The sequence below is a fragment of the Talpa europaea genome (genome assembly GCF_964194135.1).
Source record: "Talpa europaea genome assembly, chromosome: 2".
Lineage (NCBI taxonomy): Eukaryota > Metazoa > Chordata > Mammalia > Eulipotyphla > Talpidae > Talpa > Talpa europaea.
In genome coordinates this window covers 86,314,710-86,334,657 of record NC_140068.1, presented here as the reverse complement: position 1 = coordinate 86,334,657, position 19,948 = coordinate 86,314,710, and the positions used below count along the sequence as shown (strand labels likewise).

Genomic DNA, 19,948 nt, shown 5'->3' with positions numbered 1-19,948 from the left:
ATGATAAGGAGGCAATGGTAGAAGTAAGGCTATCATTAAGAAACTATTGCAGTTCTCAGCCTAGGAGAGAATTAAGGATGGTAGTAGAATTTTTCCTTTTTCTCCAAAACTCAGAAAATGTTGGCACTTCTGTCAGGTCCTTCCTAACAACCTTCCCAAACTCGATCTAAGGCTCCCATACCACTATTCCACATGAGGACAGTTAATTGTTTACACGTCTGTTTCCTCTATCAGACTTTGAACTTGCAAGTATTTTATTTCCCTATGTATCCCAGTGGTCTTATGTAGTGGTGACTGTGTGGTGACTTTGGTTTGGTGATGAATAAATTGATCATTGATGTCTTCAGAAAGTGTGACCCATTGTCTTCCTAGCCTTAATGTTTTTCTTGTACCTATTTGATTGAATACTATTAGCTACCATTTATTGAACCACTTTTGCATGCCAGACATTGTTCTAATGAAGTTAATACATCCACTCCTCACAACAGCCCTGTGAGATTGGTGACATTATTATGAGAAATGAGGAAGGGGCAGAGAGGCACAAGAACTCCCGCAAGGCCCTACTTACAACTAAGTAACTACTAAATACAGGAATTAAAGCCAGAGCTACAGGAGCTCTTTAACACCACACATGTTGGGGAGGCTGAAATTTTCTTTGACTTTGGTTGTTTCCTCCCATTTAATTTTAGTACCTAAAAACTTTGACTTATGCAGCTCTCTACATTTTTACAGAATCGTTTTCATAAAGTTCTTATGAAAGGATTAAAATAATTTTAAAAAGTACATCCTTTATAGGTGGAAGAAATCGATTCTTCAAGATAAGAATGCTGAAGCCCTCTTCAGCTATTGCCATTGACCGAATTCCATTCTTAGCCACACTGTCACCCTCCTCTTCATCAAGTTGGACATGTTGCTGATAATCAAAGTGACATGTGTCCTAAGAGCAGAGTTCAGGTTCACTCTGTGTTTGACTTCCACCAATAACGCCTTGTGAAGGACTGGGGTCAATGTTTCCTAAAAGACTAATTTTATATTCTTTCTCTCTATTGAATGTTATCTTGGATCCTTAGACAATATTTTCATAAAAGGGATTCATTAGGAGTAACCAAATTGTGCTTTAAAATCCAATGAAGTTGTTTTAATGATTAAATTACAAGGATATGAACATGTATTCAAGGAATATTTGAAAAGCTACTTGCCAGACATCATGTAGAATAATAATAATCTTATCAGCAAGTACTTGACCGTATTGAAATAGTTTTCCCCCAACTTCAGTCTGATTCTGGATTCCCTTGGCAAAAAGTGCTGCTGCCTTTAAATCTAAGTGGATTTCAGCCAGTTGGCCAGTGGGCTTGGGCCGTGTATATGTTTGGCTGTTTTAGGCCTGAATCCACTGTGCTTGCACTCAAATATTTTAGTGTAATCCTTTGAGAAATAGGAAAGCACAGCTGAGTAGTAGTGTGTGTCTCAAGTTACATGCTATTCAAGTGCCTAATGACCACAGGGCTCTCTAATGTAAAACAAATTGGAAGGTGAAATGGGTGGGGAGCAGGGTGGTGGTATCTGGAAGTGTGAGGGAGCCTGAACTCAGGAGCAGCTCAGGGACTTGTCAGTGAGCAGGGTGAGTGACCACAGGTGCCATCAGTGGGAGGGAGAACAGGGCTGACGAGAGATCTCTTGCTTTACCATGTACACTGTGGTTCGACTTACCTATAGGCATCCTATATCTTTCGGAAGTGATATCACCACACTCAAAGACACATTGTTGGAAATGCTTTACTTTTACTATGGTGCTGCTCTGTTTTAACTTCTGCAGTTACGGGAAAGTCTTATCCTGTCATCTTTGAGAGCGTTTGAAAGGTAAATTTGCTGTTGCAGGAACATGCACATTGTGAGCAGGAAATCTCTTTAGAGGAGATAGCTAGTAATAATTCTTATTTAAAAAATGGCACAAATCTGCATGTAAAACTCAGTTTCACATCTGTTCAGCTCTGACAGCTACCTTATGAAGAAGAGCTGAATTCAGGTCCACTTTATACTTGGCTTCGACAAATAAAGGACCCTATGGGGGGGGGAGTTACATGTCATTTTATTGCTCAGATTCCCAGTAGCACCCATGGAGTAGCTTCTTAATGACCTCTGGACTTCTGTCAGTTGGATGCTCTGGCTTTATAATGCTTTTATGAAAAAAGAGAGGGGCAATGTTCCAAGAAAAATAAATGTCTTGGTTTCAACACTTGTCTTTGTAATTTCCTCCCATTTGAAATAGAAGATGAAGAATTAATATCTAATTGTGATCAGAAGAATCCATCGCCTTCTTAATGCTTCACTTTATCCTTCTCTGGGACACTTCTATTTTTAGTCCGTCTCTAGAGGAAGTATTTTTTTTTTATTTTCTTCCATTCTTTTCCAAAGTGTCATCTTTCTCTTTTTAGTTCTATATTTAGTTTGTTTGTACATATGTATATGTATGTATAAGTATATACACACAAATGCATACTTTTGCCCTTTTCCAGTTGCTGAGAGACTGTTCTTACCCCTTCTTATCTTTTGAAAGGGACTGTGGGCAAAATGATCACAATAGATCACAATAGACTTCACAATAGAAGTCTTAACTTTCAATGGAATATTCAACTTCCTGGGCTAACCCAGAAGAGGGGCAAGTCAGGTATATACCTTACTGTAATGAATGTGTTGGTGGTGTATTTTAAATTTTAATCATGGATGGACACCTAGAAATTCAAACAGAAATTCTGTTGTACTATGCAGTATTAATAGTAACAAAAACATATTATAGATATTGTCAGTTTAAAAGTATTTTCACTCCATTTTAATACAAGCAAAAGTATTCCAGGAATAAAATTACATGGCACCACTCCCAGTTAAGACCATCAGATTCTTTCTAGGGCTGTGTTTATTTTGATAAGGACTTCCTTTTTAACTGTTTAAAAACAGTTGGTTTTAAATAGTCTTTAAAAGATAGATTTAACAGAAGAGTCAGTATTATCTATCAACCTTGTTTAGTGAATAAGAAAACTTAGATACATGGGGATTTCTGAAACTCTCAGAGCTGAAAATTAGAAATCAGTGTCCCAAGAAGGTGAACTCTTGACAGGGTGGTTTTAGGCAGGGAGAAAAGAGAAGGGACAAGGAGAATGGGTTGACCAAAATGAATAGTGGAAAAAGAAAATGGCTTTGAGTGAGCATTATTGAGGACCTAGCTAAGGACAAAAATAACTGGAAGGGTCCATCAACACAATTACATGATTATCTCCTGCAGGGATTGCAATTTGTGAACAGGAGTCGACCCTGGTCCACAATGTGGATTGTCAGAGAATGACAATTTTTCTTAGGACTTGGTGCAAGTTAAGGAAAGAAGAAAGATGTTGAACCAGTTACCAATGTGGGAGAATGTTCTGGAGATTGATAGGTTATGCCAAATAAAGGTGGTAGAACTTCTCATCTTGTGACATTGGAGAATGATCAGCATCCAAGTTCAAAAATTAGAAAAGATCTGGGGAAATCCAGGTTTCAATTCATGTGGGAAGTAGGAGTGTCTTGGGAAGTAGGGTAGATGGGAGCTCTTGGCTGGTCCTTCAACTGTTTTTTACAAGGTCGCATGCCTTGCTCTGTCTTCTTCAGTTCTTCATTCAGACACTGGCTTGAGAAAACACGGCCCCTTAGCTATCTGAGCAGGGTGCTAGGGGTCTACTATTGCATTAACTTTTTTTTTGTCATCCCATCACACTGCAACTTGTGATCCATGAAAAACTCTGCTCTTAGGACAGGCTCCTCCCATCCTGTCTTGCAGTTTTGACCCAAATGCTGCACTGTACTTGTGCTCTTTGTCAGGGTCCTTATATCATTTTTATTGCCTTTTTCCATCCTGTAGGGTTATTTATAGTTCTTCTTCCAGCATGTTGACTACCTCACAACTTTGTTGTAACTTGGAAAGGTTCCGTCTAATTCTTCAAGACTTTGGTGAAGATGCTAGACCTACCTACCCTTGAGTAGCCACCTCATACCTCTTTCAAAGCTAACCATGATCCATATAAACCACTTTTTGGTTGCCTTTGAACTAGCTACAAATCACATTAGAGAGAAGGCATAGAGCTTGGTAGGGTCAAAATAAATGTTACGGATGTGCTGTCTATCTACTCAGTGTTCTAGGAAACAACTTTTTAGTAACTAACCCATTCTGCTTTCTGATAGTCACTCTGGAGCCCAAGGATGTAAGTTTATTGTTCAAAGTCTTTTAAAGTGACTTAAGTGTTTTTAGTGAACTGCAAACAAGTCAACACCAACAAAGATGCCAAAAAAAAAAAAAGTTGAAAATTAGATTTTACCAACAGCAAGGCTATTTATTTCCAGAATATAGTAAAAGGGGTCAGAGAATGTAAAACTACTGGATGTAGTAAATCTTAAAGCCATTACCTTGAGATAATTTAAATTATTTCAAGTAGACATAATTCAAGTATGTAGAAGTATTTTAAGTCATATAGAAAAGTAATTCGAGAGAATGGAATTAAGATTTAGTAGTGAGTGGAGTTAAAGGTATATATATTTTACTTAACATAAGGAGAGCTTTTTGGACCTTGCTCTGTCATTCAAGAAGTTCTTTGCCTGCTAGTTGCCACAAATTCTTGCAGTATTGTCAGTTTGGGGCAGAAACTTGGATTCATTTAAAGCAGTTGCATTCCTTCCCTTGTCTCCTTACCTGTCTTGGACCTTAATTTCCTTAATAAGTATGTTTGTTCTGCTCCTTCTACTTGAAGATGATGTTGCTTGATAGGGAAGATTAAATCAAAAGAGTGTTGGTAATTTTCCTTTCTAACTGTCATCAGTAAAAATTATGCCCATGGCTCTCAAACTTTGGTGTGTATTAGCATCACCTGGGGAGCTCATTAAAAGTACAGATGCCCATGCTTTACCCTTGAACCGGATTGTATGAGGTGGAGCTGTCCAAAACACAGCAGTGGGCCCAAGACCCATCATGCCAGGATTGCCATGCTCACCTTGGTCACTCAGCCAATCCTGATCCAGCCTGCGGCATCTCAAACCTCATCCCTGTGGTCTGATGCTATGTGTCTGGCAGCTAGATTCTCCAGATGCTTCCTGGTTTCTGGAGTGCAGCTCCTGGACTTTATTCTTGTGTCCATTTCAGCTGCTTTTTCCCCATACACACTTCCCTGTGTACTGAGTCCTAGATTAGACTTTTGTTTCTATTATGATGCTGTCAGAGAGAGATTTAAAAAAATGCATATCTGATTAAGTTACTCCATACTTAAAAACACGTCAGTGACTTTCTGTTACTCTTAGGATAAAGGCCAAGACCTCTGGCCTGCATGGTCCAGCAGGTTCTGCTTGGCCTGGCCCCTCCCTGCCTCCTCTCCACTCACTCACAATGTTTTGAATCTTTTGCCAAAAGCCAATTATATTGGCCTTCTCAGCTTCTTAAAAAACAAAACAAAACAAAAAAAACAAAAAGCAACCATAACTACCTCTGTCCCAGGAACTTGATACATACTGTTTGCTTGGCCTAGGGCCCTCTTTGCCCCACCTACTTGTCTTTGTATTCTGCTTGCCAGTTCAGTTCTTGACTAAATCATGGCATCATTAGAGAACCCTTCCTGGACCCCCAGGCAAGGCTGGAGTCATCCACTAATTCTTGTATTGCAGAGGTCATCTTGTTAGCACTTACCACAATTACATAATTAGTTGATTAATGTCAGTCTCCCCTACTAAACTGTAAACTTGGTGAGGATAGGGATTAGGTGTGTCTCTACATGTCATCAATATCCCTAGTGCCTAGGTCCAGAGTAGGGACATCTTTTTTGAAAGCAGAATGGATGAATAACTGGAAGAGAATTCTTAGAAGCAACATACCATCATCTGTCTGACAACAGGCAAGGTCACGATGCCTTGAGACCTCCATAATACCCCAGATTGCTGCGTCTCACTCCTGGATGTTGATATCACCTTGATTTGAACCTGAATTTACTGTACTCACTTCAGAACTGTGATTTGAGTGAAGGGTCATTTCCCCTGGCCAGCACATTGCAGTTTATCTCAAGTTTATCAGGGTTTCTCTTTGAGTAAGAAGACCCTCCTTTTCTGTAAGACAGTTCTAAGTCCCATCAAGCCAAAAGTTATTTAAAAACCACTTCTCATTACCTTGTCTTAACAGTTCAACCTCTTTCTGGTTTTTCTTTGAACATTTTCCGATGGGATATAACATTTTAGACTCTATGTATCATTTCTCATTTTCTTCCCTGCTGTCTTCTGCTAAGATTTACTAAATCCTTCTTCAGTTGTTTGTTTCATAACATAACCTGTTGTCATGCCTGCTGCGTTCTACGTAGCATCCAGTTTTATCCAAACGGTTTGCTCCTTTTTTCTCAAATTTCAGTCTAAAGTGCTATGAATCACTTGAGATGGCCTTCTGCCAAATGATTCTGGTCGCCACTTTGGACAGATTGAGAATGACCCTACTGGGGACCAAAAGGGGCCTCAGTCCTGCACTTGGGGTTTTCTCTGTTGACAGGACCCCAAATTTTGAGGGTAGACATCCTCATAGCTACCCAAGTTAGCTCAATTTGACTTCAGTAATTTCTGTTGCAGAGGTTGTCTCTAGGAAAAGGACAGAGGGTGAAGAGCCCACTTTCCTGAGTAGGTAGAATCATGTATCTTATAGCTGGTAAATATATTGGAGATAACCCACCCATTTTCATCTTCTTGATGAAAGCTGCAAGGTAAATTACTGGTGTGCGACTGCAGTTACTATCGGAAGCTCCAGTGAGCTGGAGAGGGCTGTTTGTTTTAAGACTTTGTTTCTGGAGAGGGCTGTTTGTTTTAAGACTTTGTTTGCTAGTAAGATAAGAGAACCAGAAGTGAGTAAGAAAGCTCATTCTAAAAAAGTCATCTCATTAGAAGAGGTCTTTGAGGAGACAGAATTTAGTAGTTAGTATAACTTGTTTTGAAATGGGAATTAATGTATGTCTGAATGTGAGTATATTTGTATTACAAAAGACAGTAAGATGACAGAAATTGTTTAGGATAGGAAATTGTAAATCTGCTTCTGTTAAGATTATTGACTTTCTTTGATCCTTGTAGCAATCAAGAAGCATAGTGTTGAGCCAGCAGACTCTCCATATGCTTTCTTTGAATGTCTAGTTTCTCAAGAAATATCTGTATTTTAACACAGTCTGATTTGAGTACTGATGGGGGGTGGGGTGGGCGAAATAGGTAGAATAATAAGGGGTGGGAATGTGGGGCTCTTTAATTGTACCCTCCTCCCCTGATAAGCAGGTGCTTGGTGTAGACACACTGAGCTTTGGCAGGAATCACTGCTGTCGTGTCACATTACACAGACGCCTGCTGGCAGCACAAACAGGAAGAAGTCTTTTGTGTGCTGGTTCAGGCTTTGCCCCTGTTGACTTGTTTCCTCCCATCTCTGCATGAAGTTCAGCACCATGTCCATGGTGTGCCTTGTTGAGAGTGATTCTTAGGAAAGCAGACTGTTCTTCACACTCACACATGTTTAACCAAAGTGTTTACAAAAGGAGGCCTGCTAATAGCAACCACTAAGTTTCCATGCATACCTTTCATTGGGCTGTTCTAATGCTCCCTGCCCACTCTGCTGCCCACTACTCAGACCTACTCATTAAGAAAAGACTTGTGCGTGTTTTCCTACAGTCAGTTTGTTTTCCCAGGATGTCTTTTTTTCTAGCCACCTGCCCTCTTCTCTTATTATGACCCCAAGTGTTTAGAGTTCATTTATGCAGACATGAAATTTGGCTTCTCCATCCTTTGAAAGGATGGATATTCACAGAGCCCAAGACTCTTACCTTTCATTTTAGAAAACTCATGACCATTCCTTCCTTTTCCCCATACCAATTATTGACCACCAGAAGCTATGGTCCAGCTTAAGAGAGTTTGCTTTTCTTATATCTACAAATTTAAATAAGTGGTTATTTTCCATTTTTGCCCAATGTAAAGACAACCCAAGGCAGATGGACCGCTTCTCCCACACTTGGCATTTTTGGGCATCCCCTGGGCATGTTGCCTTCTGTGCTTTCACGTTTAGGGGGTTTACAGAATGAAAGCAGATGCAAACAATCTCCAAATAACTTAAGCTGAATCACCCTAGAGGGAGAACTTCCAAAGCGGACTGTGACACTGATTCCTTTCTATCTTGAGAGGTTTTTTAAAAACACAACCACATGCTTTGAACATTTTTGAATTAATTATTTTGTATCTGTTCTTACTGTTCTAGCTGCTTATGAACTTTTTCAAGGCAAGAAAGGTCTTGTTTTTCCTTTACCCCTCAGACTGTGTCACTGCCACATAGCATACAGAAACTATTTATCACCATGCAAATTGATAATGGCTGTTTCACCGGCACAGCACTCCCCGCAGCGCCTCCCTCCAAAAAAAAGCCCTAGTAAGATGGTACTAATGACTATTTGTATGTTGTAGATGAGAAAGAGGCAGCTAGATAAGAGCCTTGTCCTTGACTTAGGTGGGGAGGGAGGTGTATGCAACCTTCAGGACTTATGGTGTCTTCTTAAAATACAAGGTGTGTGGGGTAACACTGTGCAGTTTTGGTCACACATGTGTATGTGATAGATGGCCTCAGCTGAAATGAATGCAGAAGGGCCTCCTGTCAAATGAATGGCTCCTTTTTATTTAACCTGAACTTGGAGTAGCTAGATTTGGTCTACTAAGTCTGGTCTACTAATGTGCTTTTACTTATGTTATCTCATCTAATTTTGTAAGCAAAAATGACAGGAAACCACAGTTTCATCTGGAACTGTGCACTTGCAGATCTGAGGCATCCAATAACTAGCCAGACCAGAAGTGCCTGCTGGTAGTTCTTTGTGTGTTTTCACGGTTAGAACTGGGGCTCTTTTTCATTGGTTTCATCTCCAGTTTCTCCAGGCGGTCTCCTCTGACCTGAGTCTCTTCTGCTCTCTCTCTTCTCCCATTTAGTGATTTTGATTAGTCACATCCTGCTTTTGAGTACAGCAGGCTCTTGATATAGGAAAAACCTGATTTGCTCTCTCAAGTTTATGTTGGTATTTTTGGGCATCCCCTGGGCATGTTGCCTTCTGTGCTTTCATGTTTAGGGGGTTTACAGAATGAAAGCAGATGCAACCAATCTCCAGATAACCTAAGCTGAATCACCCTAGGAGGGTGATTCAAATTTGTTCACAACTTTCCTCTAAAATTCTTTTTTTTTTAGGTGGCAGGAGACAAGTTTGGGGAGAAATAGTGGAGGAGTCATATTTCAGCTTTCCTGAGCACTAAAGACTGTCCACATTACAAAAAAACAGAAACAAAACACCAAAGAAAGAATTTGTTTCTGATGGTCATATCTACATAGAAACGTATGCTAATAACTTGACTTTCTAACTTACAATAATAAAAAATTGATACTGTTCCTGAAGATTCCCATACAAAAATAATGAATTATAGTGTTTAAAATACCATACAAATATTTAAACTGCAACAGAAGATTTTATTTCTTCTGAACATTTTGTGAAGTAGAATTGCTACCTTCTGAAAATGCCGTGGGTGCTCATAGGTCATTGCACATCACTCAGGACGTTATCTCAAGACTAAGCATCTCTATCCTCTGAGGCACAGAAGTTAAGGATAGACTTACTTACGTTGGAATGGTAGGACAAGGTACTTCTCTTTATAGATGCTGGAGCACAGCTCATTCAATGTAACTGTGGATGAGGTGATATGAAGGAGTGAGTTATACTTACTCTGGGGGACCTGAGGTTGAAATGGAGACAGCATCTTGTTTTTTAATTGTTAATGAGTAGGTTTGTCTCTGAGCTAGGCCCTGCCGTCTTCCCTCTTAGTAACCTTGGGATTGACTGATGGTGCCTGAAAAACATCTGTCACCTGCTCTGACTCATCCAAGTTAAGAGTGAATCTCAGAAGTCTCAGGTTTCTTCAGGAAGTTGAGTTCAGAAATCTTTCATAAGATCAAGTTAAGGTGACTTTTTTTCTACTGTAAGCATTAATTGTCCACAACAAAGAAAACATGCTGTAATCATATTTATGATAGGATTATATTTTCTTGGTGATTGAGCATTTAGGAGGTCAAGATGTTTTATAGCCATTTTTAACCACTGGAAGTGTACAATGCTAGAAAATGCATTGAAAAGATTAGGATTTCTTGTCTGGAAAAACCAACTAAGAAGGAATGTGATTAAGGTTCAATGCGAGTAGAGTGTTGGCACAACTAACACAGATACATTCTCTAACTTGTGGACTTAGAAACTACGGGAAACTTTCTAAATGTTGTCCTGTGCTAGAATAAGAGATTACAGGCCAGAAACAAATATCAATGAAGAGTCAGTGTAGACAAAGATTATTAACTGTGGCAAACGTTTGCTGGTTTCTTTCTATATGTGCTCTTAACCATATTATCTCATTTAATCTGCAGAACAACTTTATGAAGGAGGTCTTATTTATCCCCATTATACAGATTAGGAAACTTGAAGTTTCAGAGGTATAAGTTATGTCATATAGCTATAGGTTTGTAAAAACATCTTGCTGGCCAGAAACGGTGGTGGCAGGACAGGTGTGGCTCATTCACAGGCTACTAGAGAGGAGCTTGGTCTCTGGAGACCATTACTATTCTTTTTAAGATTGCTCTGCCCTTTTAAAATAACTTATACTCGATCTAGGGAACCCCATGTGGCAGTTCTTGTGCTTTATTTTTCTTTAGTTTCTCTCCTTAAGTAGGTCATTATCCTAGAATCTTAGGATGCTGACCTTGAAAGAGACAAGCCGACTGCAGCTGTCCTCTGACTAAAAAAACAAAAAGATCTTTTCCTCTTGTTTGGAGGCAGTGAGAAGTTATTTTCCCTAATTTTGGATATCTTCAGGAAAGGCCTGCACTAAAAGCAAAACTCTTCTGTAATAGATTGTTCTACTGTATATTCTGGTAGTCAGCAAGTTTATATAGAAACTAAAACCTCACTGATAGAACTTCTTTTATAGCCTAAGGGAAAGTTAGAGATTGACTAATTACCATTCATTGTAAAATCCCATTAGTCATTCAACCCGAGGAGGCGGGGGTCCTTCAGTGTTGTTTATTGAACACCTACAATGTGCCAGACTTCATACTAAATTGTGCTGAGGCTGATCTTGGAAATCGTCAAGAAGGATATTAGACAACCTACCCATTGTAGATTATTCAGGTTTTTAATTTTTTTGGACCAGTGATGATGTGCTACTCCCTGCATATTATTTAGTTCTTAAACTTTCTGAGATAGTATCATCATCCCCATTTTACAGATGAGGAGATTAAAGTTGAGGAACATTGAGAAACACACATCATGCCACGTAGCAGGGCTTTCACCAGTGAGCTTTTAAAGAATAACAATAGTTTTAATATAGAACTTCATAGTTATCAAAATGTTTTTACTTATCTAATTTTGTAAGCAAAAATGACAGTGGTTATTACTTTACTCATTTTACAGATAACAATACTCGCTTCTATTTATTATATCCTTACTATGAACTAAGAGTGCCAGAAAACTTATCAGATAAGGCCTAGCTCCTCTCATGCTCACAACTCTAATAAGTATTATTATTCCCATTTTACGGGCAAACTCTTGAGGCCCCCAAAGCTTAAGTGATTGCTCAGCACCCTGGGGAGCTCTGAGTCAAGTCGGGGCTTGTCAGCCCAGCCAGCAGCATGACCACTTTGTAATATTCACTTTGTGTGTTGTGCAGCCTAGTTTTCCAGATGAGGAAACTAGATTCAGAGAATGAGCTGACACACTGAGGTAATCCAGCTTATGAATAGCAGAGCTGGGACTCCAATGCAGATCCTCTTATTAGAAAGCCCTCGGGACTGGACTGCTTCCCTGCACAAGAACTGCAAGGCTGTCTCTTATATCCAAGATTAATTCCCTAATTCCTCTGTGATACAGTTTAACTTTAATACTTTTAGTCACTTTTTACATTTCTTTGTTTTTTTCCCCACTTGCAGGCAGGGAGTCCGATCATATAGTAATAATAAAGTAGTACCAATAATATAATACTAACAATGATATAGTGGTAGCATGTTAAAGTAGAGGGAAGGGCACACAAATTAAACTACTTGCTCAGAAAATCATCTGTGAAGTTAGATTAGAATTCACATCTGAATTTGAATCCTGTGTGTCCAGCTTATTTAGCTATATGCTTCTTTGTGTGTATTGAAAACTTTGAGAAAAGGACTTGCCTTTATGAGTTGTTTTCCAGTGCTGTAAGGAGTGCATCTTTTTCCATCTGAAGATCATTTACTACTTCTCTGAATAGTGAATTACATTAATGGGGCAAAATAAGGAAGTATGTCTATACTAGATATTTAACAAGGACCACTCACTTGAATTTGAAATGTTGCCAATTTATACAATCTCTGCCTGGGACATTTTCAAGTACAGAAGTTCATTACTTTAATGATAAAGTATCTTTCAGAATTCTGAAGAAAAAGTTTATGCTAACTATTTATATAATACTATATTTTTACTCAAGTTGCAAACTCAGGTTCCTTAAAATTCCTTAAAATTGAATTTGATGATTTTTTTCTATATTATCTACTGATACAGTAAACATTGGATAAATACCCAGATGTACTTAATTATTTTTACTCAAGAAGGTATGTCCTATTTAGACAGTCTTTAAATAGTCTCTGAATTGAACAAATAAACAAGAATAGCTGAAACTGAATTGCTTTGAGTGTATAGAAAAACTGAGTCTCTAAAAGAGGAATCATTGTAGAAAAATCTGTGTCTTCTTATGTTCATTTTTATTTTTAAGGCTAAACATGGATTGACTGTTCAAATACATTAATAGCTTTTGAAAAGTCAGCTTTTCATCATTTCATTTTCAGAGATTGATAGCTGATAAACCCATTCCAAACGTATCCACTCCAGTTTAGATGTGTTTTAACCATGGAGTGATCCATGTGTCCCCAAGAGTTTTATTTTCTTTAAAGACAAAAATTAATACTTAATGAGTGCTTTCTGTGCTAGTCCTCTCATCATAGTTTTTTTCATATAATTCTCACCTTCCTGTGATTCAGGTATTACTATCTCCTTTTACAGATGAGGAAATAGGTTTAGCTTGGCTGTGTACTTAACCCAGGATCACATAGCTAGAAAATTGAAGTGTCAGAACCTGAACCTAATGCTGTAGATTCCAAATTCCATTGGTATTCTGACTTACAGAGCTCATAAAAACTTGATATATCAGATTTTTAAAAATTATCAAAAAACTTTTAAAATTAGCATAAAATATATGTTAAATTTGTTTATGATTCTGTTTGGTTAGCCCTCAAGTAAGATTCAAACAGTTGAAGAGGCACATTTTTCCACCCTGGAAACATATAGCAAATTTACTTTTTTTTTCCTTACGTAGACTGAAACTCTTTTGATAAATCTGCTTGACTTTAGGTTTATGCCTCCAAGAAACTCCATAGAGATCTATCAGAAGATATTGTTAATGCTCGGCAGTTAGCCCTAACCTGTTGACTCCTCATTATTTTTATTATTATAGCAACTGTAGGCAGCACCAGGTCATGTTCCAAATAAGTGACATTTTTTAAAACAGATTCCACGAGGGTTGAAGACAATGCCCTGTTCTGTCTTGGGTCATTTTCTTAGTGTAGGAAACGCACATGCTTAATGTTGAAACAGTCTGGTAATGAAGCTTTTCAGTTCTTAATGGTAGTTAACTTTGAAATTAAGTTTTTTTTTTCTTAAAGGTTATTTTCTGAGTTAGTTTTAGCATGATAATATAAGCAGCTCCCCTTCTTCCTGTTCTTCTTGAGTGCTGTCCCCTCTTTTTTCATCTTTCCCCCCAGCCTTCAGATCCCCTTGCTAGAAAGTGCTCACTTATTGACCTACTGAGGCAGAAAGTGAACCATGCCGAAATCACGCACCTTCAAAACCAAAATGCATGTCTAAAAAAAAGGCAGTTCACATGTTCTTTAATCGAGTTAATTGTTCAAAAATTTTTTCTCACTTAAAGTATTACATGTCATTGAAGTAATATTAGACAATACAGAAAACAAATAAAGCGTAATTCAATGTTGTGAAGATAACTGAAGCAGACTGTTTTCTAAATGACTGTTAGACTTTCCAAATAGAAATGTTTATGTGAGATAGAGACATGTCGTCCTTATGCATGATCCATTTTGTTGCTTTCGTTTCGACTCAAAGTCTAGAAAGCTTTGAGCTATATAGGGCCCGAAAAAGGGTGGGGTTGTGGGAATAAACAGCCCCTATGCATCCTCATTTTTTTCTCCCTCTGCTTTCTGTGTTCTAAATTTTGGGTTGCATGTTTCCAGGCCACAGCAGCGTGTTTACTAAAGATTTTTGTTCTTTTTCTCAGATCCCAGGCAGGCACAGTCTTCCCCGCCGTGGTCCTATGACCAGTCTTACCCCTCCTACCTGAGCCAGATGACGTCCCCGTCTATCCACTCCACCACCCCACTGTCCTCCACACGGGGCACCGGGCTGCCTGCCATAACCGATGTGCCCAGGCGCATTTCAGGTAAAGACCATACTTTAACTGAAAACCCACCCCATGCAGGGGTGGGGCTGGGGATGCAGCATGGACTAAGGCTGTCTTATCTTGGCTCACAGTAACTCCATTAGAGGCACGTGGGCAGTAGGCAAACCAGGTCTTCTGAATTATGGGGTTTATCAAATCCTCGAACATTTTAAGTCCAGAGATTGAAAATCCACCAGAGATGGCATAATTTTCAATATTTAATGCCACCCATATTTAGTTCTGGTGAATTGTATCCCTTTGGGTGGGCACTGTCTCATAACAAGGGCCTTCTCCTGAGGGTCTTATGCCAGGCCTTCCTCTGCTTGCATTCCTTTCTTTTCCTAACATCTGCCTCTAAAGCAAATACAGATTCACGGCTCAGTCCTCCATCTATAGGCTTCGAAATCCCAGGAGTTCAAACTAGTTATTTCCCAGTGAGAGCACCTGCAGACTTAAGATCCTTATCAGAAACTCGTCATTTAAAGTGCACTGAGGCCTTTTACAAGGCCTTGTGTGGCCTCTTGAGGGATCAACTTGGAGCAAGGCAGCCTTCTTGTGAATTCTCCAGTGCACCACTCGTGTAGCGGCCCCAGATCTCACACTTCGACTGTTCCAAAGGCCCCACAAAAATTTGTGGCTCATAGTGGGAGTGTGTGTGGTAAACCACCAGGCTGCCCTTTTCTGTAATGGGAATTCATCATGGGGAACAAGAGAGTGTCCATGAAATCTTCAGATGGGCAAGTAGAGAAAAGTTAAAGGCTCTTGGTTAGCCATATGGGTGCTATGAATAAGAAAAAAAAAAAAAATCTCAGTGCAGCTCCAACATGTAGACTCGGGCATTGCCCTGTAGGTGAAGTGGACCCACAGAGGCATACCCAGGTGGATCCTGGGTCAGACACTCTTCTCAGCGTTCGGGCCCCATGCACCTGTTTGACTCCTGGCCAGGTTAATGCCTTTCTTTCTCTCTTTGTGTTTCTGTCTCTGTTTCTCTCCCTCTCTCATTTTCTGCAAAGCTCGAAGCCGTTACTCACTCCGCTGAGTTGCATCACTGACAAGCTGAAGCTCCACCAGCAGGCTTGCAGGTTTTGATTAGTTCAGACTCCTTTATTTCTTTCAACTTGGGAGGAGGGAAGGCTTTGTTTCTCAAGCAAATAGCAGGAAAGGGCTCTCTGGTCCTAGTGCCTTCACATTTTCTGCAGCAGATGGACTCCCATAGGGGTGAGTAGGGAAAGGAGGGGGGGAGAGGGAGAATTGCAAAATTCTTTGACAAACCATGTTACTTTTCATTATGACTGCTATCAGTATTTTTATGAATCACATGGTATTTATTGGGGGAATTGTGCAAACCATAAAATTTTACTTATCATATCCCTTGACTGGAATTACTACCTCCTTTAGGCAAACCTCAATTAAAGATGCAGGAAAGGATGAGTAAAGTACAGGGGTTAATGATGTGGGTGTGGGTGTTGTTGAGTTAGTTCTGGTCTTTCCTTCTGTATTTTGTACTGAGTCTGTTTTGTTTTACATAAGGCCAAAATAATACTTTGCCAGGATAGATCTGTGCAAACTTGCTTCTGTTTAGGGTCCTCTGGGGCTTCCATTTGTCCAACCCTCTGTGGCTGAAGCAGATTTTATTCTTTGTCCTTTGGCAGTATATACAGGAAAAAACCTCAGGGGTTGATTATAGCTTTTGAGACACTTCTTATCTACAGCATTTTCTTACTGAGGTGTATTTGTATATGAATTCAATGGGAAAGCCATTGAACTCAGCTCTTAAATGCTGCATAGATGGAAAATCATTAATGTTCGTCATTTATATGTGTAACTATAGAACTGACGGGATATTTTAGCCTATTTGTTGCTGATTACTCACAGAGGAGATCGTTGGAACAGAAATTGGCTAATTGTCCAGCCATATATTGATCTGAGGCCAAATGTAAGAATGAGCCTCTGCTTTAAACTAGTTTAACACTGAGTTTAGTCTAGTTTTTTCCTCCCGCCTCCAACAGTTGTATGAGTTGTTACTGGCACAGTAATGTGGTGCCAGGGTGGGAGGTTCTGTGTAAACATTGAAGTGAACAGAACAGAAAATCCATCTTGTCATCATGTAAGGAAACAGGAAGAAAGAACTAGATGTGAACTGTCAAGGAACTGGAGGAACCCTGATTTACCTGACCTTGTGCCTTGTGCTGGGGTGTGGGGCTGTGCTCACACTCCAGAGTGCTGTCTGGAGGACTGGAGGACTGTCGTCTGGAGACAGCAGCATGTTTATTTGCCTGTGGCCTGGTCACGCCTAGGAATCTCCTCAGAGAGGAGCTTAACCCATAGGTTCTGAGGTGCCAGTTGCCTCGTTTCTGTCATTACTATTCCTCCCAATATCTGAAGCCATTTCTGAGGCCCAGGACATGGGGACACCCTACAAGTGAGACTTAATCATGATGGTCTTTATCTGTTTGTGCTTCAGTGACTCAAACCCTCTGGATTGAGTCCATGCTTATGTTTCTAGTCCTCGTCATGCTCTGTGCCAAATGATGCCATCCTCTGTAACTTGGAGAGCTGAAATAGTCACCTTCATCTCCACCTCTAAGTAGTTTTATGGTCACTTTTTGAGATGCTTTCCAGATAGTTCATGTTTTTGTATAGGTACATCAGTTATCATCTCCCTGTACAAAGGGATATACAAAGTATTCTCTTGTGCTCTTAGGTGAGAAAGAATAAAATTTCTCTTGTACAGTAGAGTTGGCTGTTCAGACCCCAGTTTGAATCCTAGTTCATATACCTATCAGGCAAGTTTCTTACTTCTCTGAAACTTAAGTTTTATTACTCACCAAATAGTGATACAAGATTTATCGCTTAGGATCACCATGAAGATTAAATGAGATACTTTATGTAAAGTGCTCAGACAGGGTTGGCCTACACCATATGCTAAATAGATTGTTGCTGATCTTATGAAGCTAACTTTTTTTTGCAAAAATTGTATATGCATATATAATTTGAATTAAGCCAGCAAGCCCTGGCTTAAAGGAGTCAAGTAAATAAAAATCTAAACTTGTAAATGGACTATTTGCTTTACAAAATGGATTACCACAAACATTTAGAATAAAAAAACCCTTGAAATATTTCAATAAGTTAATACTCATATGACATAAAGTACTTAACACTGTGCCTAGTGCATAGAAGTCCTCAGTACATGTTGTTGTTGTTATTATTCTGTGGATTTATAATGAATATTTATAAAGCTAAAAGCAATTGTGAGCCACTCACAACAAGCCAATAAGCCGAAAAATTGAAAATAACTATTCAATTATAATGTTGGAAAATAGAAAATGTTAAATTATATATAACTAGGTTTGAAAATGTTCTTTTCCAACGGGGTCATGGGGATAAAAGCAACCAGAAAGATCCTTCAGAAGGAACTGTTCCTAAAAACATTCCATGACATCCTTAAAAACCATCCCAAGAAAAGACCATGATTTTGTCCTATTTCAAGACCTCCAGATTAATCCAACTTCCTTGTTTTTGGGTATCCTTTCCTTCGAGTGATATTTCAAGTCTGACTACAAATGCCTGAACTTAATGAATTATGATAGTGATATTACATTGTTTAGTTCCTACAGTCTCTTTCTCAAATCCTTTATGGGAGCAGGGTGGAGATAAAATAAAACAAAAATGATAAATATCTGTAGCCCACAATCCCCACTTTGCTTCAGAGAAAGCTACAGAAGTAGATGTCTTGATATTCATAGGTGCCATCTAAACACTCAGGAAATAGGGGCCTCCCCGGTGGCGCAGCGGTTGAGTGCAATGGGTTGCGAAGCTGCCCACAGCCTCTGCGGCGCCGGTTCAATCCCCGGCTGCTCCCCGGCCACCAGAGGAGGGTCCCACATGGTGCGCAGACCTCTCCTGCCGCCCGCTGCTCCCCTCAGCAGTGTACTTCAGTCCTTCTGCCTGCTCTGTTCCCCGCTCTGTCTCTGGTGAATTCTCTCACCCTCCCGCACTTCTGACTGTACCCAGTGCTTGTATAAACAAACAAACAAATAAATAAATCTTTAAAAAAAAAATAAACACTCAGGAAATATCCTCAACTTTGAGTAGTTTTAAATACTCTAACAAGAACAAGAGCAACAGTTACGGGCTTATGACTGAACAATGTATTATTGTTGTACAGTTGACTAATAGGGTCCACCTTACTGTAACAAGCTTAATTCATATTTAGGTGAATTATAAAACTCAAACACTATTTTAAGAAGCCAGTCTCATGATGTTCCAGTACAGAAGAGGCCCTGTAGGAGTTGTTGCTCCTCCCCTACTCTACTTATGATATGCATGGCCTTATCCTATAATCATCTGTATTTAATAGCACCCCCACTCCATGAGTGAATTTGTACATTATCTCATTTCATCTTATGGTCCTAAAAGACTGCTCAATAAACAGAGGTAGCCAAAGTTCTTTTTCATTGATTCTGTTCAAGAGCAAGGTGTGGCAAGGCAAGGACCAGCACACCTCACAACAACCCAAACAAGTGGGTATTTTTATCATTGTCATAATATTATCACCCATGGCATTTTTGATGTTCAAAGCACTTTTGAGTCTTGACACAAAGATTATAATTATTTTGTAATTAAATTACAAAATGCTACGGAAATAATTACTGCCTTCAAAAATATACCTTTAGTAATTATTCTACTCTGAAAAGAAACACAACTGTTTATTGATTCTGATTCTTTGACTAATGGGTCAGAGTGTGAGCTATTGTTTGTCTCCTGAAGGAGATACTGGAATAGCCCTGTCCGCCTATGGAGGGGAGGAGCTTCACCTGCCGTCTGTCCACCTTTCAGCATACACTAGGCGTGAGGGATGTACACAGGCACCTTTCCGTGGTCTTGGTCCCTGTGCCCATGGACCTTTCTCATGCTTTCTGAAGGTCTCTTAGAGACTTCGGGCATTTGAATCAGAGACACAAGGGCAGAAGCTGGCTGGCTGCCTTGGTTATTCTGGAGCAAGGCCACTACAGGTTGTGTGGATGATTTTTCACTGCATTTGTAGGATTTTTTTTTTTTACATAAGACATTATTAAAAAAACTAAATCTTTTTGAAGCTTTTTTTTCTGTTTAAGCAAATAGTCTCAAATATCATCTTTAAAAACTTTGAAATATCAAAAAATTCCACTTAGTCAACTGCACAGGTCTTAAAGACATTTCCATTTTTATGACTCTTAGTTGCTAAATTATAACATTTCCAAACGTTAGGCATTAGTCTAACAAATAGAGTTACTAAGTATTATTTTGATATTACCACAAAAATCTAGAAATTGCCTGCAGAAAAACCACATTTGACCACTTAAGGTCTATCAGGAGGACTGTTTCATGTAATTTTAAA

General features: G+C 39.3%; 1 protein-coding gene across 4 annotated transcripts in view; it reads left to right on the top strand.

Annotated features, from left to right (window-relative positions):
• RUNX2 (RUNX family transcription factor 2) overlaps positions 1–19,948 on the top strand; it is a gene marked incomplete at both ends in the record, with an annotated part of 210,434 nt that overhangs the window by 163,267 nt on the left and 27,219 nt on the right. For all 4 annotated transcript variants that reach the window (XM_084227833.1, XM_084227834.1, XM_084227836.1 and 1 more), the window contains one exon: positions 14,407–14,568. In XM_084227833.1, the coding sequence (XP_084083959.1) occupies positions 14,407–14,568 (162 nt within the window). The remainder of the gene's footprint in view (positions 1–14,406; positions 14,569–19,948) is intronic.